Source organism: Populus nigra, chromosome 12 (assembly GCF_951802175.1).
Source record: "Populus nigra chromosome 12, ddPopNigr1.1, whole genome shotgun sequence".
NCBI classification, from domain to species: Eukaryota; Viridiplantae; Streptophyta; class Magnoliopsida; order Malpighiales; family Salicaceae; genus Populus; species Populus nigra.
In genome coordinates, this window is record NC_084863.1 from 9,238,966 (window position 1) to 9,266,605 (window position 27,640).

Genomic DNA, 27,640 nt, shown 5'->3' on the forward strand with positions numbered 1-27,640 from the left:
CAATATATTTGCTAATTAGTTAAATAACTTGTTAAATTTGAAAGCCTATCATGATAAGTATTTTTGAGGTAATCGCAACACGTCAATGTTGTTCTCTACCTAGCCTTTATAGCAAATAATAATTTCATTTTCTAAAAGAGAAGAAAATGACTACAAAATTCTCAACCACGTACTAAAATAATTAATTTTGAAATTTGTTGTTTTCTTGCTATGTTTTTTTTTATCTTTTACAATTTATAGACTTGTTAACCATTTAACTCCGGTCCAACCAAATAAACCCAAACAAAGCTTTGTTTGATATTGTTTTTATTAAATAAAATTTATGTTTATTTTTTATATTTTTAATTATTTTGATGTGTTAATATCAAAAATATTTTTTTAATAAAATATTTTTTTAATATATTTTTAAATAAAAATACTTTAAAAAAGAATCATTATTACATTTTTAAATATAAAAAAACAGTGATCCATGATTGTTTAAAATATTAATAATAATAATAATTTTTTAAAATATCTTTTTATTTAAAAATATATTATAATAATACTTTTTATATATTTTTTAAATTTATTTTTAATATTAATACATTAAAACAATTCAATAATAATAATAATAATAAATAATATCTCAAAACTTTTAAAAACTTCTATCGGCAAAGTTTCCCCTTGATAGAAAGAAAAACCCCAACCAACTCCAATACAATAGAGTAATAATTAATAACAACATTTCCATGCCCATCATCTCTCCCTCTCCCTCATGCCAAACTCAAATCTCCACGATGTTCATCACCCTAAAAACGTCACCGTCTCTCTTTCACCGATACAGCCTCCATTTCCGCTCTTCTAATTCCTCGAAATACAAATACCGCTGCCTTCTTGACCAAATTGCCCCCGTTTCCGCCAACGTCATCGCTGCCGCCGTCGCCTCCTCTGGTTCTGGCTACCTCCATGGTGCAGTTACCTCTGCAATAACTCACGTAGCTGTTACCGCCGTCGCTATTGCCTCCGGCGCTTGCCTTTCCACCAGGGTGGATTTTTTATGGCCCAAAGGAGAAGAACAACCTGGTAAAATTATTGATTAATTCATAAAATTATAAAAGAGAATAGAATAGCAATAGAGCTAATGACTGAAAGTCTAGACATACAGGTTGTTTTATAGTGGATGGGGTTGATGTGACTGGGTACCCGATATTTAATGAGGCCAAGGTTGGTTCGGTTTCTTGTTGCCTGTTTTAATCACCGTTGCTTCTTTCTTTGCTACCTGTAAAAAAAACCGCTTTGAATTAAATTTGTGAAGGCAGGTGGTTAAGGCTATTGCATTTGCTAAGAAAGCTCACCATGGCCAGTTTCGCAAAACTGGAGACCCTTATTTCACTCACTGTATCCATACTGCTAGAATCTTGGCTATGTTGGTTCCATCTACTGGCAAACGAGTATGCTTTCTAATACTAACTCCTGATTCATGTTGTTGTACCTTTCTTTTCTCTTCTTTCCTGCACTCGTAAATAACCACATGATGAACACCACTTCCATTATTCTACTTTGTTGTTAGTGTCCCACTTGATTTTCGTGTATTTTTGTACTTATTTTATGATTGCATTGAGTCTCTTGCTTATATTTTAAAGCCCGCTGCAGGCCATCGACACACTTGTTGCTGGGATTCTCCATGATGTGGTTGAAGATACAAGCGAGAGTTTACTCAGTATAGAAGAAAACTTTGGTGAGGATGTGGCAAAGTTAGTATCTGGTGTTTCCAAAATTAGTTACGTAAATCAGGTAATAATTTTATATTTGTAAACTCCTCTCCCATTCCTTTTCTTTTCAATTTTGGAATGTGAACTTTATTGATTCTGGTTGGCAAGTATTGTAGAATTCAACCTTGTGGAACTGTGTATACCTTTTTTTCCGGGGTCAAGGTTAAGGGGATGAGCAAAAAACAATTGTGTTCCCCTTTGCTATTGAATTCCAATCATATCAACCCCTCTACTCAATTTTGTTACATACCAGCCCTTTAACATATAGGATGAACTAACCTTTCCATCCTTCTCCGCGACGGAACTCCATTAGCTTGACCTCATACTATTAGTTGGCTTAGCGTTGACTAGTCAGGTGCTTCCATGTGACATGAAAATAATTTTTGGAATTAAAAAATAATAAAAAACCAATCAGGATTGTTTGTAATAAAAGGGAAAAAAAGAAAAATAATTTTTGAAATTTAAAATTTAAAAATTAATACTTTCATTCCATGTGGCAACACTTGATTGTTCAATGCTAAATCAACTTACGATGTGAGGTTAAACTAATAGAGTTCTGTCATGGAGATGGATGGAAGGGTTTTCACGTCCTAAAAGTTGAAGTAGAAGAGCTGGTATGGATTAAAATTGAGTAGAGGGAGTGATATGACTGAAAGTCGATAGTACAGAGACAAATAGTGATTTTTGGCCTAAAGGGATGCTTTCATTTTTCTGTCAACCCATGGACCATAGTTGCCTTTTGTAGATGAATAAAAAGATCCATATACTACTCTCTAAGTCATTTTGTTTTTTGGAAAATTGACATTTGAGGATAGGTGGAGCTAGGCTTTTTAATGAACTGATTTGGGGATTTGAAGAGGTACGGAAATCATTTTGCATTGGATTTAACAATAAATTTTAATACGACTGTTTGTTTCTAGAATTGGAAAGATAAATGCATTTGAGGATGTCCTTTTCAGTTCCTTGCCTTTCTCCAGAAATGTTGCATGAGAGATGCGTTCTTTATCCATTTTCATCATTGGAGAAGAGGTCCTTTTAGGACAATTAGAGATGCCATGAAATAGTTTTGGTGAAAAAGGGGAATGATGCAAGCCCATATAATAGATTTTTAAGGCTACATATTTTAGAAAGAAATACAAGATTTAATTTAAATATTTTAGTTCCCTACTTTAAGACTTCTTATTTTATTGGGTGCCTATAAATAAACACCCTGGACAAATATTCCGTTCAACTTATTATTATTGATTGAAATAAAAACCAAGAGTTTTCTCCAAGACTGAGGGTGTTTCTCTTACTTTGGTTAACTCAAGATTAAGTGTGTCTTGATTTGGTGATCTTGTTGTGGTTCTACTATAGAGAAAAATTAAGACATTCTCATAAATAGTTATATTGTTAGCAAAACAATATACCATCACAAATAATTCTCATACAAAGCATATACAAATAATATATTTTATATTTGACCTTGCACATGAAGTTGCTTATAAAGATCTATCCTCTATAACTATATGTAGTTCTATAAAACAATATGAATAAATTTAAATTGCTCCCTTGTTACTTGTTCAAATAATGATCCATAATCAAAACTTAGTCTTATCTTTTCCTTAAAAAAGTTTGAAGTAACATAAATTAGCTATCACAGACATGTATATGGCTCCGACAACTTTCAAAGTAAGCACTCATATAAGTAGTGACAAAGGAAATAGTAGTAGTTGGTAAAAAAATAAATGATGAAAGAAAACAAAAGGGTAAGAAGATTAATGGATTAACTGAACAGAATAATTTAAATTCTTATGTTTTGTCACCGCTATTTTTTGTTTCCTTTATTTCACTCTCATTTCAGTGTCTAGCATTTTGTCTTCCCCTTGCCTTTAAGCATAAGATCAGATATACACACACATAAGGGTTAAATAATTTTGATTTAATGCACCATATATTGTGTTAGTAATTAACCCGAGGGGAAAGTTGGCACTCCTCTTGACCATGTTGCTTCAACACTGATGCAAAAACAAAGATTTTAATATTCTATGAATTATGAAATTTAAGATCATATGGATGGAAATAGTCTCGATAATAGCTCAGGGGAAAAAAAGGAAGCCATGTTGACGTTGATTGAAATAGATAGTTTAGAGTTGCAAATTGTAATGATTGAAATAGATAGTTTAGAGTTGCAAATTGTAATCACTTAACCTCATGGCCACAATAAACTTAAACTATTTGTACTATTCTTTCCCTATTATCGTAAACAAATTACTTTCCTCTGTTTTCTCATATGGTGATTGTCCTAATTTCTATAGGTCTATGTACTCTAAGATTGGTACGATTTTCAGCTGTTACTATTCACCTTTTTTTTTTCCAGCTGCTAAGGAGACATCGTAGGCTAAATGTGAACCAGGGTACCCTCGGTCATGATGAGGTATCCAATGTGTAGTCTGCTTGTGAAAATTTTATTTTGCTTATTGACAGAGAATACTAGAGTTTTATTATTCTGTGATTATCATAATCAGCATCAATGTTAAGTAAATTATAAATTATTTCCTTTAGTTTTGCAAAATGAATTAAATAATCCCTCTTGTTTAAAAAAATTAATTAGTCCTTTGACCAGTGTCAATCATGGTTAATTTAATGTCATTTGGTGTAAAAAATGTTTTCTTTTCTCATAATTCATTTCATATTGTATACTTCTTTTTTTTACCACATATCTACAATAGTTATCTTTTTTTTTCCCACAAAGATTTACAAATTTTTTCTAACTCCCTTAATTTTACTGTTCACATATCAAGGCAAATAATTTACGAGTGATGCTCTTGGGCATGGTTAATGATCCACGTGTGGTGCTCATCAAGCTTGCAGATCGTCTTCACAACATGAGAACCATGTATGGACTCAACTTCTGTTAATATCCACAATCTATGTCTATTCTAAGAGAGGTCCTTTTTTTTTCAAAAATAAAAATGTTGAAAAATTCTCAAACATTTAAATTCTTTCCTCTTCCTTATTGTTGATGGACGTGGTGGTTTGCTTCTAGGTTCTTTATGGTTTGAGACAATATGGTAATAAATCATATGCTGTTTTTATTTTTGAAGATGCCTTTTGCAAGTGAACATTTTGGTTTATAGTCTACTATATTAATCACAATTCTCGATAATGTTTTTTTTTTTTTTATTGTAGTTATGCCTTGCAACCTTCAAAGGCTCGAGCTGTAGCTGAAGAGACCTTGCTTATCTGGTGCTCACTTGCTTCCAGACTGGGTTTGTGGGCATTGAAAGCAGAGTTGGAAGATTTATGCTTTGCAGTTCTTCAGGTTTCCTCACAATTTTTGTTGATTGTTGTGAAGTGCATTAACATTGATGATAAGCCAATTGCATATGTAGGTTAATCTGAATGCATAAATTTATAATTTGTGGTTACTATGATAGTGTGGAAAATAGCATGATAAACTTGTAATTTTATTAATGGATGTTGAAACTCCTATAAGCAAAGTGCTTGAATAAAGAGGAAATTTATTGAATATTCTTGGCCTAATAACATCTATTATATTCTTTCATTAATGATTAAGATTTTCTAGGTTTTGAGGAGTTTAAAAGAAGAGTCCAAAATACAGTTTGGTAAATCAAACATAACTTTTAATTCGATCGTTGGATCGAACTGAAATATTGACAGACAATTTTGAAGGCCCTGTTTGCATTTGGGTTAAAATTTCATGATGATTGAAGATTGAAAAGGTCTTCAAATAAGCCTCAAAAGTTACTGTGTGAGATTGTCTTTTTTGTATTTTGATTCTCTTTCCTCTTTAAATTAGGACTTTTAGTTTAATTAATATTTTACTATTGAGAAATCATAATGCTAGATAGATGAATTCTATTAGTTAGGTAAATTTTAATTAGAAATTAGTTTCTAAAAAAATTTTTAAATCTAGAACTAGTATAAATAAAAATGTCTAGTTTATTTTATGGAGATTCAGATGATTATTTAGATTTTATAAAATACTAGAGTTTATTTTTTAAATTTCTCTACAGTTTAGGCCTGTAATCTTTAGAGATTAAGAACTTTAGTTCTATCCACGCTATACGTCACATCAATTGGTATAAGAAGATTTGTCAACTGATATAAGGAGACAATCTGGCATGAAAAGTCTGCTGGAGTGCTGCTACTGTTTTGGGAAGTTGTCTGCTAGTTTATGAAGAAATTTTGGCTGGCTTTTTCCTATTGTTTTCTTTTTGATGGCTGCTGATTGTTGCACAAAACAAAGACAGAAGGGAGAAGGGCTATTGGTTTGTAAAGTAGTGACTGATTTTTTTTTCCTGTTAACCACTTAGTTTAGTTGTGAGAATAACTAAAAAAACTTTTGCTTTGATAACAAAAATGACACGGGATAAAAAAAATATTTTAAAAAGGGTAAAATTAAAGAAGAAAAGCTTAATATTAGAAGAAAGTGGCTGAAGAAAAGAAAGTTGTAGATTAAGGAGAGGAAAAATCAGGGTTGAAAAAACAAAAGTCCAACTTTTTTATTAATTTATCGTAATCTAACTATAATGTCAAAAAATTATTTTTAAATAATAAAACCCAAAATCAATTAACAATTAAACCAAAAGCCTACAAAAAATAAACTAAAGTCCAAAATAAAATAAAATCAAACTTAATAATAAAAACAAAATGAAAGTTTAAATAAATTAAACCTAGTAACATAAGCTAAACCCTAATTTCCCAACCAATGAACAATAGTTGGACTATCCTCCATCATCGAAGGTCATATGCTTGTGTGAACTATCTCGGGTCTGGTATACGCACCAAAATAGCAATTGAAAATTTATATACAATGAAATTGCAGATATGATTGTGTTGGAAACCTCGTATTGTTGTGACGATCAAGTTTAGGATAGTACTAGATTATTTATTCTTGTTATGCTGCAGGTCAGATTATTTTTTTTAAATGTTTAAAAAATATTTAGGTATTGCTAACGTGTTATCAAGAAGGGAAAAAAAACTAAATCATGTAGGGATTTATCCAATTTGACTAGTCGACTTGACAAGTTCAACAACCTGGACAACTAGAAAAAAATGTAGTTTAACGCAAAAAAAATTCTAGATGACATCTTATTTTTTAAATATTGAGATTATAATATATTAAATTGACTTGAGTTAACCCAGGTTAACATGTAAAATCAATAACCTGAGTTATGAGACCGTGATAACCTTGTAAAAAGCAAATTAAAAATTATTTTGAAGTTCAATTCTCAATCAACCCAATGTTGAAGGATTAAATTGAAAAAAAATCAATTAAAGAAAGGATAAAAAAATGACTTAAGTCAACCCGCCAAACTTGGGTCATAAGACCATGATAACCCAATAGAAAGTAAATCATAACAAATTATGAAGTTTAATTCCCAATCAATCCAGTGTTGAAAGATTAAATTAAAAAAATAAATTAAAAAGAACACAATAACAACCTATATCAACCTGGATTAATACGTTAAGACTGGAGTAACCCATAGTAAACAAACCGAAACAAACTATGAAGTTTAACTCCTAATCAATCTATTATTGAAGGATGAAATTGAAACAAAAATTAAATCCCAAAAAAAGACAAAAAAAACACCAAGTTAACTTGTAGAAGCCGCGACCTAGGTCATGACACTATGACAACCCTATAGAAAGTAAATCGAAATAAATCACAAAGCTCAATCTCTAATAAATCTAATATTAAATAGCAAAATTTTAGTTTTAAAATGAAAGAAAAAAAACAACAAAATAAAAAAATAAATACTGTTACAATAAAAAGTACGGAAACAATGATTTCCCTTTCTCAATTAGTTTTTGTACATCTTTTCTTTTCTTTTTTCTTCTCTGATTTTCTCTAATAACATTCTCAATTTGCTTGATGTTACGGCATGCAGCCACAACTATTTCAAAAAATGCGGGCTGACCTATCTTCCATGTGGAGCTCTAGCAATAGACCTGGATATCTGAGAAGAATTATAGCTTGGAATGAGAAAAATTCAACTCTTGGTTGTGAAAATTCTGTGACAATTGACAAGGATGTCTCGACCATGAAGGTAACTATTGAATTGTTGGCAAGTACTCTATCCTCTTGCCTTTGATAATGAAAGAAAATAGAGATTTTGGGAGATAAAAGGTCAATGCCATATTTTTTGTTGTCCTTGATATTTGGATTTAATTAAGCATCCATTTGGTTTGTTCTAAAATAGTATCTTACCTTTTGTCTCATTTCCTTTAAATTATGGGTTATTTCTATTACTATATGTCTCAAATGGTTATCATTTAATGATTCATTGCATTAATGATAGATAGAATTTGTCACAATTATTTTTGTATGGTTACAATTTTTGTACAAGGTTGCAATAGTTTTGAAGTGGCTATATTAGTTGTCCACAAGTCATTTTTATTCAATTATTGTTGGTGTGCAGGATCTTTTAGAAGCTGTAGTGCCTTTTGATATCTTGCTAGATCGAAGAAAACGGTCTAAATTTCTTAATGATCTTGGCCTAACATCAGAGACTCAAACACGGCCCAAGGTTGTGCAGGATGCTGGAATTGCTTTAGCATCTCTTGCTGTTTGCGAGGAAATGCTGGAGCGGGAGCTATTTATATCAACTTCGTATGACTTCTTTTCTCATTCACATTTCTTGTATATCATTCCAGAAGATTGACAATTTTTATTCTTATCTTATGCTTTGCAATGACAGTAAAACTCATGCAATGGATTCTACCATGCTTGCAGTTATGTTCCTGGAATGGAAGTAACTTTATCTAGCAGACTGAAAAGCTTGTATAGCATCTATAGCAAGGTTTGTCACATTATAAAATCAGTGATACTAACTTGAGGCTGGTATTTCCAAGCTTCTATATACTTTTCCAAGATTTAATAATTTTGCCACTTGAGAATTGATTTTTGTTGCCATGAGTTTTGCTTGCAGGCTTTTGCTTTGTTGCAGTTCATGAGCATATTCTATATGCTTTCTTGACAATGCATTTGCATTCAGAGTTTACGTAGTTAATAGTGTGTTATAGGTCTAGCAAGTAGTCTAAAGGAATGAGGTAGTAAACCAGCTAACTATAGTTTCTGTTGTTCTTGAGGGATGCATTGGTGATTTCAATTTGAATCGAGGAAGATTGGATATCCCAATAAAGTTATTGAAAGCATAATTGTGTGGGAGTAGGTGCAGATTGGATGTCTATTGCTTGATTTGTACGAGTGAATACTGGGAGTAACACTTGCAACTCAGTCCTTAGTACTCCTTTGGAAGTTTCGCTGTTATAAATGTTGAAAGAGTATTCTCAGGCCATTGATGGTGATTCATTATTTTGTCTGGCCTTTAATATTCTCTACATCTTTTAAATTGAGTGTTCCTAACCATTTTCTTTTCATTGCTAGTTAAAGTTATATGGGATAGTGGCCTTATTTTCATTGCTCAAGTTCTCACAGAGAGTTTTCATTTGATTATATTAGAACACGTTTCTATCTTTGCTTCCTCTAGATGAAACGGAAAGATGTCAGCATCAATAAAGTATATGATGCCCGTGCTTTGAGAGTGGTTGTTGGAGACAAAAATGGAACTTTACATGGACCTGCTATTCAGTGTTGCTACAGTCTTCTTGACATTGTGCATAGGTACATGAACATGTTCATCTATATCCATTACATGCTAGCTGAACAGCTCGTATTTGCGTCTAACTCATATGGAATGACCAATTATTAACCATACTTGCCACTTGTCAGTTGAGGTATGTTGGCATCATTTATGAGTTATTCTAGTGGTAGTGTTACTTGGACGAGGTTACTACAGAGCTTGGTAGTGTTAGCTCTGGGTTTTTTTTGACCCCTCAAGTCTATGCATCTTTATCAATTACTTTGAATATATTGGCATATTTTATGCATTTCATAAAAAGGACTAGTTCCTGTCTTTCTCATCTATCTATGAATTGTCTCGGTCTGTACTGATTGTGACCAGATAATGGGTTATGTCTTTCTATCTTCCTTCGCAGGCTTTGGACCCCAATAGATGGTGAACTTGATGATTACATTATTAATCCAAAGCCTAGTGGTTATCAGGTAATAAATATATATGAAATGAGTCAATAAGTGCTATTAAATAATTATTCAGATAAGTAGGTCTATTGTTGCATTCAAGAACGCTATAGTCTGACAGACATATAAATGTTTGCTACTAGCTATAGAGAAGTCACTGAAAAATCTTTTAGCATTAAATTCCATCCATCTTTTCCATAGAGCCATAAATACACACTCGAAACAAAGGGGAGAAGAAAGGAGGTTTTAGAATGGAATTTTAAATCTCTAATATAGTCTAGGGAAAGATGTAATAACTAAAGCCTAGATACATTGTTATTACATTTTTGACCAGCAGCTGAGGAGCCTATTTATTATCAAGTGACGTACTCATAAAACCAATCTAGGCCTACAGACTAATGAAATGATGATCTTTCTGAATTCTTCAATCTAGGCATATAGCTACTGCCTCTGCTACTGATAACAAAACCTTACCCCATTTCAAATGACATTCTGATGTATAAAGATGTCCACTAAATCTCAAGACGTGAGGGTATAATTACTTTCATTATACATTTTCTCAACTTGGGTAAGTGAAACAAAGAACCAAATGATAAAGGAAACAAACCTGAAGGCAACCAAACATGAAAAATCAGTTTATTTCATCAATTAAAACCAATCCCTGGAGAATGTCTATTTAGGCTCCTTATGCACCAAAGTCAAAGCACAAACTCAATAGGAATAAGAAAAGTGAAACATAAGATTCTTGCCCTATACTCTCTAGAATGCTTTTGTTATGATATCTCTCCTTAAATGAATAGCTTTTAATAATCTTGCACGCAGTGAGCATGAAATTGGTCTAAAAGGAATAGTATGTATTTGGTCTTATTACAAAACTTGGCATGATTTGCATTTGACTTGATGTTTGTTTGGCTATTTGTCTCGATAAAGCTATGTCTATTCTGCACGCGCATGTCTTGTCATATTTTAAATCTTAACTTTTATTTACATTTGCAATCCCTCCACGGTACAATGCAAGTTCTAAAAGGATTATGATTAGTATGTAGTAGATTTGTGGCTTGTGATTTATCATGGTCCGGGTTGATTTTTCTGTAACATAAAAAATCGATGCTCAAGTGCTGCAAGTGTGTTTTAAAGAAGAAAAAAATAAAATAAAAAGCCTCGAGTCGACCTGAGCTAGCATGCCAAACTCTCAACTTGAGTCTTGAGGCTGGGCCAGCCTTACCAATCCCCAACAATCCAAATGTAGAAGGCTAAAATAAAAAAAAAAGTCAACATAAAAAAGCTCAAAAAAATAAAATACCTGCAAACCCAGGTAAGCTTGCCAAACCTTGCGAGTCTGATATAAAAGGCAAAACAGGAAAAATTACAAAGTTTAATTTTAAAGGGAACCTAATTTGGAAGGATGAAACCAAAATAATATATAAAAAAATGATCCCAAAAAAATAGCCGGGTTAATTGGCCAAACATTGAACAATGAAATTGAAAAAAGAAACGCAAAAAAAAAAAAACGATGTCAATTCGTATTAACTTTTCAAATTCATGACTCAAATTACTAAATTGGGAACATCCTATCCAGAAAAACCATAGTTAATTCCCAACAAATAAAATATTGAAGGATGAAATAAAAAAAAACATTTCAATTATATGAGAAAGAGGATCAAATGTAAAATAAAAATAAATGAGAAGACAACTTAGAATTTTGAATTGAAAGGTAAACTTGAAAAGAAAAATTAAATTCACCAAACAATTAAAAAAATCATTAAAATAAAAAAATAACTACCAGATTTGAAAAAAGTAACAAATCCTAATTATAGACCCAAGGATGAAATTGAAAACAAATTGAAATTTGACAAAAGGGACAAAAACAAAAAATAGAAATAAAAAAAAATGAGGATCAAAATTAAAATATCAATAAATAAGAGGATAATTTTGAATTTTTGAAGGGCTAGCGCGAATTTCAATAGGGTGGACAGAGAATAGAGGAGAAGAAAGAAGAGGCTGCCGATGATAAATTGTTGCCTCAATCACTACACGTGTTGTGTTGTTGAAGAACGTGAAAGAACTCCACAATTTGGCGTGAGCCATGTGCTAGCTAGTTTTTTTATTTAATAATATTATACATTTATCAAAATACCATGCTCCCTCGAAGCCAACTTGATTATAATATAAAAACCTAGATGAAATTACTAAAAAGCCCCTAAAAGCAAGTTTAATAATTTTTGTTTTTAAGGCTAATAAAGTCATTTTACTATGTTAAAAAATTGAAAAGACAAACACTTCTGAATGCAAGTTTAATATTTTTTACTTTTAAGATTAATTAAATTATTTTACCATGCTAAAAAATTATGAGAAGACATTTTGTTTCTAATTAATTTGATAATGATGAATGAACCCTTATGAAAAAATCGTTCTACACAGAAGACAAGTTATTGAGTTTTTTTGATAAGAGCAACATGAGAATTTTACTATTTCAATCTATAGTAACCTGAGGGTACAATAAAACTCTGATTTTTTTTTTTTGTTTTTTTAATTTGGTATTATTGTAGTTCTTGCTTACAAAGTTTAGCATGGTTTGCATTTGACTTAAATTTGTTTGGTTACGTGTCTCAATAAAGCAAGGTCTATTCTGTTTGTGCGTGTGTTTTTTCATATTTTAAATCTGAACTTTTTGTTTACATTTGCAGTCTCTACACACTGCAGTACAAGGTCCCGATAATGCACCTTTGGAAGTCCAAATAAGAACACAGGTATGAAGTGAAATTTAAAATGTCAATTCTGTGATACAGCTCGTAAAGTTGCAATAAATCATTTTTTAGTGCTGTTGGATCAATTGTTTTACTGTAAAAAAAATTCAAATATTGATAATATGTTTTTTTAATAATCTTTTTAATCATGAACTTAAAATACAATACATATTGGATGATATTTTTTTAAAAAAGTATTAAGACAGTAACATATTGAATCAACCCGGATTAATTTGTTAAATATGTGATATAAGTCATGAGACCGTGATAACTCTATATAAAACAAATTAAAATAAATTATGAAAGCCAATTTCTAATCAACCTAATATTGAAAGATGGAATTGAAAAAAGAGAACTAAATTAAAAAAAATAAAAATGAAAAAAACTACTTGAGTCAACCGAGTTACCTTGTCAAACTAGTGATCTAGGTCATGAGATCAATCAAAAAACATTATGAAGCCTAATTTTAAATGATCAATTAGAAAGTGGCAAAAAAGAAAAAGCAGCAAAAATAAAAAAAAGATTCCAGTCAACTTGTTAAACCCGTAACTTGGGTGATGAGATTGAGATAAATTCATAGAAAATAAATCGAAAAAAATTACAAAACTTCTTTTCTAAGGATCTAATATTGAAGGTTGAAATCTAGAAAAAAAATTAAATTAATAAAACCAGTACATAATTACATAATCTAACAGGAAAAAATAAATTGCGAAGCAAACATAATTCCCAAAACAATTTAATATTGAAAGATAAAAGAAAAAGGTTGATAGATGAAATTAAAAAAAACAATGAAATAGTATTATGTGGGTGTGAATATAATGATTTGGCCACACTATGTTTTGTTAATAATTAATATCTATTCTCTCACAGAAAATGCACGAGTATGCTGAACATGGACTTGCTGCCCACTGGCTTTACAAAGAAACTGGAAACACGTTGTCTTCCATTGGAAGCACTGATGAATCTGAAACTGAAGCATCTTCGTATCTTTCCAAAGATATTGATGATCAAACTTCCATGGAAGATGATCAGTTTCAAAAGTACAGATCCCTCAAAGCAGGACATCCTGTCCTTAGAGTGGAAAGAAGTCACTTACTTGCTGCTGTTATAATCAGGTATGCTATGATTTCTTTCCTCTCACAGGAAAAAATTAGAGAAAGTTGTTGATTATTTTAGGCGAGTGCTGTAGAATATGGTGATTTAGGTGCTTAAAAGTTAAAAACACTGGTCTGAACAATAAAGCTTTAGTCCCAAACTAGGTGGGTCTGAAGTTGGGCAAAATTAAAAACAAGATAGAGTACTACTAGACTCTCATCATTAAGTTCAATTAATTGCTTTTTGATTAAATGTATCACTGCTTTCTCACATCAAGCAAAAGGTTGTACTTGATTCATGATAATTTTCTGCTGCACTTGAAAGACTACGAAGCAGATTTATAATGCTCGAGTTATTCTTGCTTAGATTCCAACATAGGAACGTTAACAAGCCCGCCTAATTAAGGTCTGAATAAAACATCTACTAGGAAAATAAAAACTTGACTCTACTAGAGAAATTCCTAGCAACTTGCAAAATTATGGAATTATCCCCGACTCTACTATCTGGGACACAGCTGCTGCTGGAATCGAAAGCACACTGGAAAACCTAAACTAAATTCCTACTTGGAATTGTCAAAGCATTTATGGAACCAAATTAAAGCTTAGGGTTGAATGTTTGTCTCCTTCTGTTCCTTGCCTAAATATTCACCTGAATCAAAGCTAAATTCATAGGTTGCATTCATGGTGGGTTTATTGTTTTCCATCTTATTATTTTTCATCCCATCACATTATAGCCAAACATAATGACTTAGAGGTTGAAATTCCCCAATATTTGCATTTCAGAGTAGAAAAGGGTGGAAGAGAATTGCTTGTTGCTGTTAGCTTTGGATTGGCAGCTTCTGAAGCAGTAGCTGATAGAAGATCTTCTTTTCAAATAAAGCAATGGGAAGCTTATGCAAGATTATATAAGAAGGTTGAGCTGCTCCTCTTTCTATATTTATTACGTGTAGTGAATTTTAACAATATTCAAGATAGATATTTGGAGATTCTAAACATCTCCCGAAACTTTTATTCTTTAATGCTCAAAATGCCATGCTTTGTGAAGTATAAAGAAATTGGCTTTTGAGGAAAAGAACTTGAGAAGAGTTTGATTGGAATTTTCCGAGTCATTAGGGGTTTGAACTCTTTAGTTTTTTATTTTTCATAATAATCTTGTTGTTTGCAAACAACTTTTCCCATCACTTGGAACAAATTTTACAATGTTTGATAGTAATGATGTGAAAATATAGTGGTAGCAAAATGATGATGATGTGTTGTAATTGTGATTGTTGCAATAAGATAATGGTGGTGATGGTGGCGGCGGTGGCGGCGGTGATGACAACCACTACGATGGTAATGGTGGCAGCAACAGCAGAGTGGTAGTGATAGTGGTAGAGTGATAGTGGTTGAAATATTTGGATGATTGTTACTTGGATAACTGTCTTATTTTATAGAACTTTATGATATGAAAATATTTTCTAAAAAATAAACTTAGTTTATAGTTTGATTGTAAAATATTATACACAAACCAATTTTTTTGTAAAATATTTTACACGAAACAAGAACCCGTAGATTTGTATGAATGATGAGGTTAATTACTGCTTGCTCTTTTATTGATGACTTGGCTTTCTAGGTATCTGACGAGTGGTGGTGTGAGCCAGGACATGGTGATTGGTGTACTTGCCTTGAAAAGTATACATTTTGTCGTGATGGTATGTACCACAAGGTATGTTTAATATGAACCTTTTTTTTTAATACATGTTTTATGTGACTTGATGAGAAAAGGTAAATGCTGACTTCATTGTTCCATGATATTTAAGCATGGCATGAAATTTGTTTATAATGTGAAACTTACATTTTTCAAATAAGAATTGTGAAGGAGAGTCACAGTATTTTGAAAAATGGTAGTTCATCACTTCACATGTTGTCAAATGCAAATATGAGTGATTTCTAAAAAAAAGCTTCCTATAAAGGATTTTTCTTTCTCCCAAAGCAACTGGAAGTAGTGTTATAATCTCTCAACTCCATTTCCCCATTTCCCTAGCTTGTACTAGTGTTATTGACCCTATAGCAGACCTTTACCTAAGCAAGAGTCTAGGTCAATTGGTCACTAGTTAAACCAGTAGGGCATTGGTAGAACTGTTGGCTCAAGATAAAATAAGATTGTGATTTTGTAATCTTTTAATTTAAATTATAAAAAATAGAAAATGAAACCCAAATTTTGTAGAGATTACTTGGTCGCAATTATGAAGCCCACCTTTATTTTTAATTTTTTTTAGGGAAAAGCTTGTTAAGAGCTAGAAGTGAGGCTAGAGACTTAAAGACAAGTGTGTTGGAGTGGGGTCTGTTGTTTGGTGTCGGTGTCAATTTTTATTGGTTATTTATTATAACATATTTTTTCTCAAGGAGTTGACCTTTTGTTGTTATTGTTTATGGAAATATGGATTGTATATGAGAACTAGATTATTACCCCAAGGACTAAACGATGTGGGTTTCTTGATCACGTGATCAAGTAATCTTTAATGAAGTTGAAATATAAATCGAAAAGCTGAAAAATCAGGTTTTATAAAATAATGATATAGAGGTAAACCCAGTACATAAGAACCAAAAGTATTGGAATAAACTTGGACTCAGATATAACTCTGTACCTAACAACTCGAAGTATGCAAATGATGCCACGAAACCAGTTAACTAGTTAATTTTCGATAAGGTGGTTGTACATTTTTTATTTTTTTTGCAGAAAAAGGATGTTCTACCACAAACAATCAAAAGGAAGAAACTCGCGTTTATTATCATTAAGTTGCTGAAATTTACAGCTCCAAAAACATTATATAGTCTCATCTAAATGACCCTAATGCATCCCTTTTGGATTGCAAGCCAATGAGTCCAATCTAAGGATTAACTACCATAAGTCCAATAATGAAGTAAACCCTAAACAATATTTAATGGGCCATAACTAATCCAAATTAAAAATATTTGTTCAACTTCAAATAAATAAAATAGGATAATAAAAACAAAGTTTTCATGCTAGAATTTCTCCATGTAGTTAAAAGCTCAAGCTCTCTTGAGTGGTGTTTTGGTTGAAACTTTTAGTGTTAGGAATTCATTCAACTAGGAAACTTTGTTTTGATTGCTATAATTTTCTTTCTTATATTATCCTTTTTTAGTCTTCTTTATGTGCTAGGAATACCTGCAAAATAAGAAAAAAAACCCAAGAAAAAGATCTCCTTAGATGCCATCACATCAAGTGCCATCACATCAAGTCGATGTGGGATTTGAAATCCTTGCAAAGCATGAACTCCAATTATTCAATGAATCCAGGCCATATTAGGAATCCTTGTAGCCCAAGTCCATGCATAAGTTTAGGGTCTAAATAAGAATCATTTAATCTGCATTTGCTGTTCAAAATTAAACCATTACAGATCTGGATTGATTGGGCTGAAAATAGCCAAGAAAGAACACTTTGTTGACGAATCTGCCAAAACAGTAACAATAACTTCGACCAATTTAAATAATAAGTTCTTTAACTTTGATTGACTTGAAACTTTACCACAATATAGTTTCATATGTTTAGTATCTCTCTGTAAAATTTCAGCTCGCTTTGATAAATGGTTTGAGAAATATGCTCGATCTCGCAAAACTAGTCAGTAGGCATTTCAAGTCAAAATTTGGACTTAACCTGATTTGTATCATCTCCTCTCTCTTCAAAAGGATTCTTTCTCGAATCTATAACATGAAGATCATCTCTTGAAGAAAACAAATGAGTACCAAGCTGAAAAATAGCATCATCATTAAAGTCCGGAAGAACTTTGTTAGCAAAGATCTCCTTGATATACAAGCGTCTCCCTGATATACTAGCTCATTTTCAGCCATCTTTTCCTTTAATTTCAGCCATCTTTTCCTTCAATTTCAGTTGCTGATTAAATATTTGCCTAGGTGTCAAAGGTGCAAGAGTTTAGGCCTTCCATCTATCTCAAATGAATATTTATTTGTTAATCCATCATTCATGACTCTTCTATTACACTGCCATGGTCTACCAAGCAACAAATGACTAGCTTGTATTGACACAATTTCACATAACGCTTCATCACAATATTTACCAATTGAAAAAACAACTAAAACCTGCTTTTTCACCTTCACCTCACCACTATTATTCTATCACTGTAATTTATAAGGTCTGTGATGTTTGGTATTGTGCAAGTTTAACATTTTTAATAATTTAGTACTAGTTGCATTAGTGCATCTAGAATTAAAGTTACATACCTTATTCTAAACATGACATCTCGTGTGGAATATGTTCTCCATTTGATTTTCCAAATCATCCACCTTGACATGCATATTCAATGCTCTCATCATCACAAGTGTTTCCCTCAACCTGATACTCAGCACAAACATCATCATCATCTTCCAATGGTGACATCTTTTCCTCTTCATCCTCCCCATCAATCTTAACCTTATTATTGGTTTTCATAACCATGACTCTTTTGTCGAGATATTGTGAACCAACATGATCTAAACCCAAATAATGAAAGCATTTAATATCATGGTTGCGAGAAGTAGAAGTATCATTGTTACCTTTACCAGCGCCTAAGATGTCTTTCTTCTCTCTTGTGTATTCGATTTTTACCCTCATCATTCGGTTGTGATGGACCAGCCTTGGTGTTAGCCTTCCAATTAGGTTTTCAAGGTGTCGAAGGGCTAAATCATTGGCTTTGCTGAATGGTACCGTTCTGTTTAAGCTATCTCTCCACCTTCACGACCATATGAACCATTTCCTCCAACTCCACATAATGATGCAACTCCATAATATGAGTTATATCACTATTAATTCCATTAATGAATCTAGCCATAGTAGCCGTTCTACCTTCCTCAACATTAACCCGAATCATAACAAGTTTCATCTCTTTGAAGTACTCATCAACACTCTTTGTATCTTGGCACAAACTCTGCAATCTTTGATACAATTCTCTGTAGTAATGGCTAGGCACAAATCTCATCCTTAAAATGGATTTCATCTTATTCTAAGTATCAATTTGCCTCTTATAATTCTTCTTGTGGTTTGTCACCAACTAATCTCACAACAAAATGACAGTCATTATAAACAATCACAACAAACTTGATTTTCTTGAGCTCCAGATAATTATGACAAAAAAAAAAAAAATCCATTCCACTTTCTTCCACTCTAAATAAGCTCCCATATCATTCTTTCTAAAAAAAGCCAGTATTTTCAACTTAATAGTATCAAAATCTTCACCAAACTCAATATTATGGTCACCATACCTGTAATTACTTCTTTGGTTAAAATTATCATTATATCTATCATCTTCATACCAATGATTCCGCTGCTATCCAAACTGTTCCCATGGCCCAATGACATATTATCAAAATCAATATCACTCATGTCCACATTATTAGCCACAAACTCATCCACATCGGTGTTAACTCATCTAACAACCTTTATAATATTAAATTATCTTTGCTCAGGTGTATTTTGAACCTCATCTTGATCATTACCACACTGCCTCTCCAACCTATATAATCTATCTCCAAATTTATTGGCTTTCTGATCCATTTACTGATTCATAATTCACAACTGAGTTCCAATCATATTTTCTTTTGTCCGTGGTGCCATGTTATTGCTTGACTCAGACATCTTTGAATCTAAAAAATTGGTTAATTGACAAGAAATATATATTCTTCACCCATTTCCTCACGTGTTTACACTCTCGTGTTTTACTAAAGGATCTGTGATGATTCACAAGATACTTTACGACAAGACGAGGATATACTAGAATTAATTAACGATACGAGAAACTGAAATTAACACAAAAATTATCTCTAAAATATAGAAATAATCTAACTGAAACTTAAAACAAGTAGGGAAACCCGTAACTACCTAAATTTATTTGAACCGAACCGATTAAATAACTTTTGACCCAAACTGATTAGAAAATATATATATATATATATATATATATATATATATATATAATCTTGACGCAACAACAAAAATTTTCTGGACGATAAGTATTTTGTTTTATCAAGAAACCCTTATTAACGCAAACCCTAGTGCTAGGCGTGAAGACAAATCAATAATGAAAACTTGTCACTAAACATTTTAAGGAAAAATTCACATCTGACTTGATGCATATCATTTAAGATACACCTAGCAAATAAAAGAGGGGAGTAGAGGGCAAATAAAAGAGCAAAAATACAAGATTTAAATTTGATTAAATTGTGAAAAATGTCAAGTCAAATTGAACCCTTTGGTTTCAGATTTTCAGTTATTTTTTGGGTCCATTTATGTTTTTCATTACATTGACCATGATTTGTTAATTGATGGAAGATAGCCAATATCATGATGACACGTGCACTACACCCTGTATTAAAATTAATTGCTCCTTTTTTTTTATTTCCAATTTTATTGACCTTAATAAATTTTAATTGTATTTTACTTCTAATTTTTCAATGTTTTAATTTTTTTTGTTGAATTCTTAATTTCAATTTTAATTGGCTACCTTTGGTCAATTAACAAATCATAGTCAATCTAATGGAAAACATGGACGAAGGGTTTAAAATAACTTAATTCTAGAATTAAAGGATTTGATTTGATCAAATTATAAGTAGAGGGTTTATTTTAACTAAATCCACATATCACAGAGGCATCCGACAATTTTCAGTCTTGTTATAGTGGGGCTGTAACATGTCAACATCTGATTGGCCAGCAACTGGTCAACTGACATCGTTCAATCAAACTTTCGGACATGGATGGAGGGTCTAAAATGGTCCAATTCGGGTGGTGGAGGGGTCAATTATAGTTTTTTTTCTTTTCATGTGTCTATATATATATATATATATATATATATAATCAAATTGATATGATACATGGACATATGGTAATTTTAATTCCTAAACTGCAAGGTCCCTGACTAATAAAAAATTGAAAGGAGTTAATTCTAGAATGGTCCAATTCGGGTGGTGGAGGGGTCAATTATAGTTTTTTTTTTTCATGTGTCTATATATATATATATAATCAAATTGATATGATACATGGACATATGGTAATTTTAATTCCTAAACTGCAAGGTCCCTGACTAATAAAAAATTGAAAGGAGTTTGGACCTTGCCTCTTTAAAAGAGAGCTTTGTCATTTCTTCTTGCTAGTAGTTCCAACTTCCACCTACAAACCTGGCTTCTTGGCTTCACTTTTGCATGGATGGGTCATCTAGATTAGAGTCATCGAGATTTTAATGGATCAATTGCTTAAACAATCAAAATATTAATTCGGAATGGATTGGTGCCAGATCTACTGGTTAGCTGGTTCAACCAGCCTTACCTTTTATATAAACAATGTTATGTATCCAATTTCTTCCACCAGTTGCTACAATGAGGTAGACACCCTAAACTGAATGTTTTTTTGCAACCTGACCTTCCTGTTGGAGCTTTGGAGGTAGGTTTAATGATTGTATTCATGATTCATGCTTCAAACTAAAAGAAGCAATCTCAGAATTTCGCTGCTTGGGGTAGTTCTTTCCCTGTCCTTGATTAACACTGATGATGGTGGAACTTCCATTGCAAACTGTCTTTTATTCTTTTCTTCTTTTGCTTCTGGAAGAGCTTGGTCAAACAATAGAAAACACATTGAATGTAGTTAGATCTGTTTTTGTTGAGAGCCTTGACTTGCTGTTATAAATTTGTGGTTGGGAGAAGATTTAGCTAGAGTACTAGATGATTGCTAGGATTGCTGCCACTCTCCTCTCCCTTTCCAGCTTCTTTCCTGAATGCTTTTCAAAACCTGCTTAAAATATGGAGGGTCATAATTAGATGTGGGAGTGTAAAACTATGAGAACTGTGGTAATAGCAACTGTCTAAACATGATATTTCTCGTTTAGGTTTTGTGCTACCCTTCTACAAGTGTCTGTTATCTCACTCACCGCTTGCTTCGTTTGGTGAACTTTTATATCTATGGATAATCATAAATTAGCCAACTTAAGTAGAAAATTGGACTTTCTATGAGAAATGAATGAATTCGTATGTTATCATGCAGCAAGATCAATTTGAGCGCCTATTGCCAACCTTCATCCAGGTTATTGATCTAATGGAAGAAGAAGAATCTGAATATAGAGCTGTTCTTTCTGCTGTTTTTGAGGGCAAGCCAGTTGATTCTATTGCATCTAGGCCAAACATAGACACTGTTGCTTCAACTTCTATGGAAGCTAGCATCAATAATAAGGTTAGTTTTATTATCCTGTTATTTCTTAACCCTGATAACTAACGGGTCAAATACTAAAGACATTCTTATATTCTTCCCCAATTTCATGTCTTGCTGCCATTTCTATCAATTACATATAGTTTCAGTTTCTTACACACGTACAAATATTATGCATGAGAGATCCTTTCAGAAGTCTTGAAAATTGGTCACTTTTGTACTCTCGCTCACACGTCCACATTTTCCTTTAGCTCCATGCATGATTTACTACTGTTTTATGATAACAAGTCTAGGCAGTGAGTATCAACTAAAGGCTTAGCATATTATTTAAGGAACATCACAGAAGTGAATTGAGAAATATGTGTTGTGAAACGTGCTTTATTTGCAACAAGTTTTTACATGGTGCATTTCTCTTATCATTTCAGACCGAGTTTAAAAAATGGGGAAGGATTTTGAAACTGTTCTCTCGCTTAACTAATTACATGATTTATTTTGCATCATCCGCCACCTAACAGATAACGGAATTCATCTCCCCTCCCCCTCAAATTCCATAATGAGAAGCAACAAGGGTCCATAACAAGTTCATCATGATATTCATAAAAAAATTAAAAATCACATTGGAACATTGATCAGGAAATATCAAGCTCTCAGCCTATCTTGTTAGATTAATGATTCACTCTGAACTACATACAGCTACATGTAATCTTCATTTGTTTACTGTTTATTATGTAGAAATATCTGTCTCACAAATCTACGTCTGCTCAAATAAGATACCTACGCGTGTCCATCCACAGAGGCATGCATGTGAGCCCAGGCACATGTTCTAGCCTAAATAGGATGGGAGCTGCTCAGAGCATTCTCATGATTGAATTTGTTTTACTTTCAGGTGCGTCTTTTAAGGACAATGCTTCAGTGGGAAGAGCAACTACGATATGAAGCAATTCTTGGGCAACCAAAGCATGAGCGGAAGTCTTATAGTAATCTTGAATCCGGGGGCCTGGGGGAAGTGGTCATTGTATGTTGGCCTCATGGTGAAATAATCAGGTTAAGAAGTGGTAGCACTGCTGCAGATGCTGCAAGAAGAGTGGGATTTGACGGAAAGCTGGTTTTGGTTAATGGTCAGTTGGTATTACCCAATACAGAGCTCAAAGATGGTGATGTGGTTGAGGTCAGAGTTTAAATACACATTAAAAAATCAATTGTAATTGTCTGGTGTAGATAGAAGGAGAGGTAGATGTCATAGCCATTCTTATGAAAATGTGATTGTTGCAATGGAGCTTAGCATTCAATGATTACTCCATCCCTGGTTGGAGGAAATATCCTTATGCCGATAGTTGTCATGATATTAGAACATATGTCAGCAACATTTATTATTTTTAATATGTTATTTTTTTCTATCTTACTATTTGTCTCTATAATAAATATATTGTTTTTCATTTATTATTTCCCCTGCAAGTTTAAAAGATTTTTTAGCACGTCCTAATAATAGCACGACACCCTTTGACGAGGAAGTTCCATCAATACGGGTCGGATGAAAGTGACATTAATCTTGAGTATTGTACATAAAATTAATAGCAACAAGAAAGCTTCCTTCTTCTCTGCAAACGGTTTACTCGGTTCCCTCCCTACATTATGAATTCTCATACCCTGGATATTGACCATGTCTGGTGGTTATGATTATAATGGATTGCTCCCTAGCCTTCAATTTGGTTTCACACTGTATGTGGTATAAGCATAATGGTGTCTTTTGCATTGTGTTTCATAAGTGTTTTTAAAAAAAATTAATTTTTTTTATTTTTTATCTTGTTTTAAATTAATATGTATTTTTTTATGTTTTCAGATTTTTTTGATGTGCTAATGTGAAAAATAATTTTTTAAAAATAAAAAAACATTATTTTAATGTGTTTTGGAAAGAAAAACACTTTGAAAAGCAACTGTTATTACACTTCTAAACACGCTTTAAAAAAAAAAAGAAAAAAGAAAAAGAAGCTATATAGTTGTGCATCAGGAATTTGGAAACATGTTCAGTTACGAAATCATACAAAGTTTGGGACGTGTTTACGCCACGAGGCATGTGTATCTTGCCAAATTTTCTAATTTGTAATTCGTTTTATACACACGTTTTTCATGTTAATGTCTGCCAGACATGCATGTTTCTCCATAGTAATAAAGGATGAATAGACTTAGGTTACAAAAAGAAACGACGGATCCATTATCTGGAGGAAGTTGGAAAAGGTCTGCTAAAAAAAGTAAGGGGAGGGAGTTCTGGCCCGTTTCCACCATCCCAATCTAGCACCTGAATATTCGCGATGCATGGCAAAACAATTGTAACTGGACGCATATGTATTTCCCCAAGAGGCCAGACTGTAGTGGTAGTTGATGAAGGTGAAAATCTATAATGATGAGGTGATTCTTTTCAAGGATGATATAGACCAGAGATTATTGGAGATGATGATTATCTTAGCTGGAAAAACTAGAAAACATGTAAGACTGTACAAAATAGAAATATGAACTCTAGAGAGGAAACATGTGTTCTGATTGAAAGGAATTCTCCTTTATGATATTTCTTTGATTTTGATTCTGTAACTAACTTTAATATGTTAGTAACAAACTCTAACTAACTCTAACTACTAACCACTTTCTAATTAGCTACAGACTTTAACTCTAATTTATCAATCACATTTTGTATATTCCAACATCTCCTTTCAAGATGAGAATGGATATTCATCATTCCTATCTTGCTAAGAAGATGATGAAAATTGAGGCAACTGAGAGGTTTGGTGAGAATATCAACCAATTGAAACCTGGAAGGAATATAGATGATTTTGATCAAACCCTCCTGCAATTTCTCCCTAACTAGATGACAATCTAGTTGTATATGTTTAGTTCTTTCATGTTGTATTGATTGGGAGCAATTTCTGAAGCAAGTTTGCTGTCAGTGCACAACAATGCAACCTGAGAATGTGTTATTTTGAAATCAGTCAACAAATAAACTAACCATTGAAGCTCATAAGTGGTAGTTGTTAAAGCTCTATATTCAGCTTCTGCCGAGGACCTACCGACAATAGGCTGCTTATTTGATTTCCAAGATACTAGAGAATCCCCAAGGAAAACTGAAAAACCAGTGACACTCCTTCTAGTATCAATGTAACCACCCCAATCACTATCAGAATACGCCTTTAAATGCAAATTAGAATCCCCTTTGAGAAATAAGCGTTGACCTGGGGTTGCCTTAAGATATTGAAGGACTCTCTCTGTAGCTTGTAAGTGCATTGTTTGAGGATTGAACATAAACTGGATGGGAGTTTGGACTACATATGATAAATCTGATTGTGTGATTGTAGATAAAGAAGTCTGCCAATAAGTCTTCGATAGGATACAAGATCAGATAATAAAGAACTAGGATCATTAGCAGTGAGTTTCAAAGTTGATTCTACAGGAAAGCTAACGGGTTTAGAACCAGAAAAACCATTGTCTTCCAACACATCTGAAGCATACTTTCTTTGGTAAATAATAATACCTTTAGCAGATCTAGCTACTTCAATGCCTAGAAAGTATTTCAGCTCACCCAAATCTTTTATAGTAAAAGATGTATGAAGAAACCTTTTTACAGTAGCTATTTCTGCAAGATCATTGGAAGCTATGATCACATCATCAACATATATTAACAATGTCATAAAGTTGGTTGATGTTTGTCTGATGAAAAGACTAGAATCTGACTTTGCCTGACTAAAACCAAAATATAGTAAAGAGGAAGATAACTTGGAGAACCATTGTCTAGAAGCTTGTTTCAGACCATATAAGCTTCTTTTGAGTTTACAAACTCGAGAGTCATTTGTAGTTGAAAAACCTAGTGGCAATTGCATATAACCCTCCTCATTTAAGTCTCAATGCAAGAAGGCATTATTAACATCAAGTTGATGTAAATGCCATTGTTTAAGAACAACAATAGTAAGAAGAACTCTAACTGTTGTTATTTTTGCAACATGAGAATTAGTGTAAAAAAAATCAAGTCCTTCTTATTGAGTATAGCCCTTAGCTACTAGTCTAGCTTTATACCCTCAACACTGCCATTAGCTTTAAATTTCACTCGATATACCCACTTACCCACTTATAACCAATAACAGTTTTGTTTTGAGGCAAAATTACAAGATCCCAAGTTTGGTTTTGCTCAAGAGCTTTAATTTCATTAGTCATGATAGTTTACCAATGAGGAATTTAGCTGGCTTGTTTGTAAGACTTTGGTTCAAAAATAGATGAAATAGCAGAAGTGAAAACTTTATGTTTAAAAGATAATTTGGAATCAGACAAGAAGGAGAATATAGAATAAGGCTTACCAGAGAAAGAGCAGCTATAAGATGCTGGATTTGCTGAAGGAATCTGAGTCATATTACCACAATAATATTGCTTCAAATAATTAGGTAAATGCTTAGTTCTTTCAGACCTCTAAGATTAAAAGCATTATTATTTTCAAAAGGTGAAAGTTCAGGAACAAAATTTACTAAAACTAAATCTATAGGAGGAACAGAGTTTTGAGAAACTGATTTAGCTGGGATACAAGAGATGGGTTCATAAGTTTGAGGAAAATTTGGAAACACAAAAGATGTATGAATTGTATCTGGAATAGATGGAAATGTAGATTCATGAAAAACTACATTTCGAGAGATAAAAGTTTTGAGAGTTGATAAGTCAAGGACTTTGTACCCTTTGATGTGTTGAGGATAACCAAGAAAAATACATTTTGTGGCTCATGGTTGAAATTTACCTCGGTTACTTGTGATTGTGCTAGTAAAACATAAACAACTAAAGACTTTGAAATAGTTATAGATTGGTGGTTTTTAAAATAAAAGATGATATGGTGTTTGATTATTGAGAATGGATGAAGGAGTACAATTGATCAAATGAGTGGTTGTTAGAATACAATTTGTCCAGTAGGGTAAAAGAAGTTTGGACTGAAACATGAGAGATCTAGCTACATTTATAGGTGTTGATGTTTTCTCTCAACCCTTCTATTTTGTTTAGGTGTTTCAACACAGGATAATTGATGAATAATGCCATGCTCTTGATAAAAAATAGACATATTAAACTCTTGGCCATTATCTGATCTAGGAGTTTGAATATTAGTGGTAAAATGAGTTTGAATAGTAGTGGTAAAATGAGTATGAACATAAGCTAGAAAGCTGGTAAGAATAGCTCTAGTTTCTGATTTGGATTTCATTAAAAATATCAAGGTAAATCTAGTGTGATTATCAATAATGGTAAGAAAAAAATCTATAACTAGAGTAAAAAGGAATAGAAGAAGGTCTCCAAATATCGATGTGAACCAATTGAAAGGCTTGATTGGATTTATTAGTTGATAAAGGAAATGACAACCTTTTTTGCTTAGCTAATGGACAGATCTCACAAACAGAATTGCGAGTAACTGTTATAGAAGAATCATAACTACTTAGGAGATTAATTTTTGTAGTTGGAATATAGCCTAAACGAAAATGCCAAAGATTAGAGGCAACAATACATGATTCGACTAATGAACTAGAAGGTAAGCCAATAGAACTAGGAGGCATTTCAGTATTAGATTGAGCAAATGGTTTTTGAAGATGGTAGAGGCCAGATTGAACTTTAGCAAGCCCAATCATCCTCCACTTGCTTAGATCTTGCAAGATAAATTTTGATTGAAGAAAAAATAATCCAATAAAATTATCAGTAGTTAATAATGAGACAGAAACAAGATTGACATTGAAGGATAAAACATAAAGGGCATTGTGTAAAACAATATCAAGGAAAAATTTGATAGTTCCAGTAAAAACAAT

The 27,640-nt window shown here is 32.5% G+C and overlaps 1 protein-coding gene across 3 annotated transcripts; it reads left to right on the forward strand.

Annotated features, from left to right (window-relative positions):
- Positions 1-660: 660 nt before the first annotated feature.
- On the forward strand, positions 661-23,232 carry LOC133670033 (uncharacterized). 3 transcript variants are annotated; one of them, XM_062090431.1, is made up of 18 exons: positions 661-1,062; positions 1,145-1,203; positions 1,299-1,430; positions 1,633-1,773; positions 4,111-4,167; positions 4,535-4,629; positions 4,923-5,055; positions 7,649-7,807; positions 8,180-8,370; positions 8,494-8,560; positions 9,251-9,384; positions 9,759-9,825; positions 12,489-12,551; positions 13,419-13,663; positions 14,426-14,555; positions 15,255-15,347; positions 21,669-21,854; positions 22,717-23,232. In XM_062090431.1, the coding sequence occupies exons 1-18, from the start codon at positions 729-731 to the stop codon at positions 23,008-23,010; spliced, it is 2,580 nt and encodes an 859-aa protein (XP_061946415.1). In that variant the 5' UTR covers positions 661-728; the 3' UTR covers positions 23,011-23,232. The 3 variants fall into 3 exon arrangements, with proteins under 3 accessions (XP_061946415.1, XP_061946416.1, XP_061946417.1); XM_062090432.1 differs by having other exon boundaries at positions 21,708-21,854; XM_062090433.1 differs by having other exon boundaries at positions 972-1,062; positions 1,295-1,430.
- Positions 23,233-27,640: the final 4,408 nt, after the last annotated feature.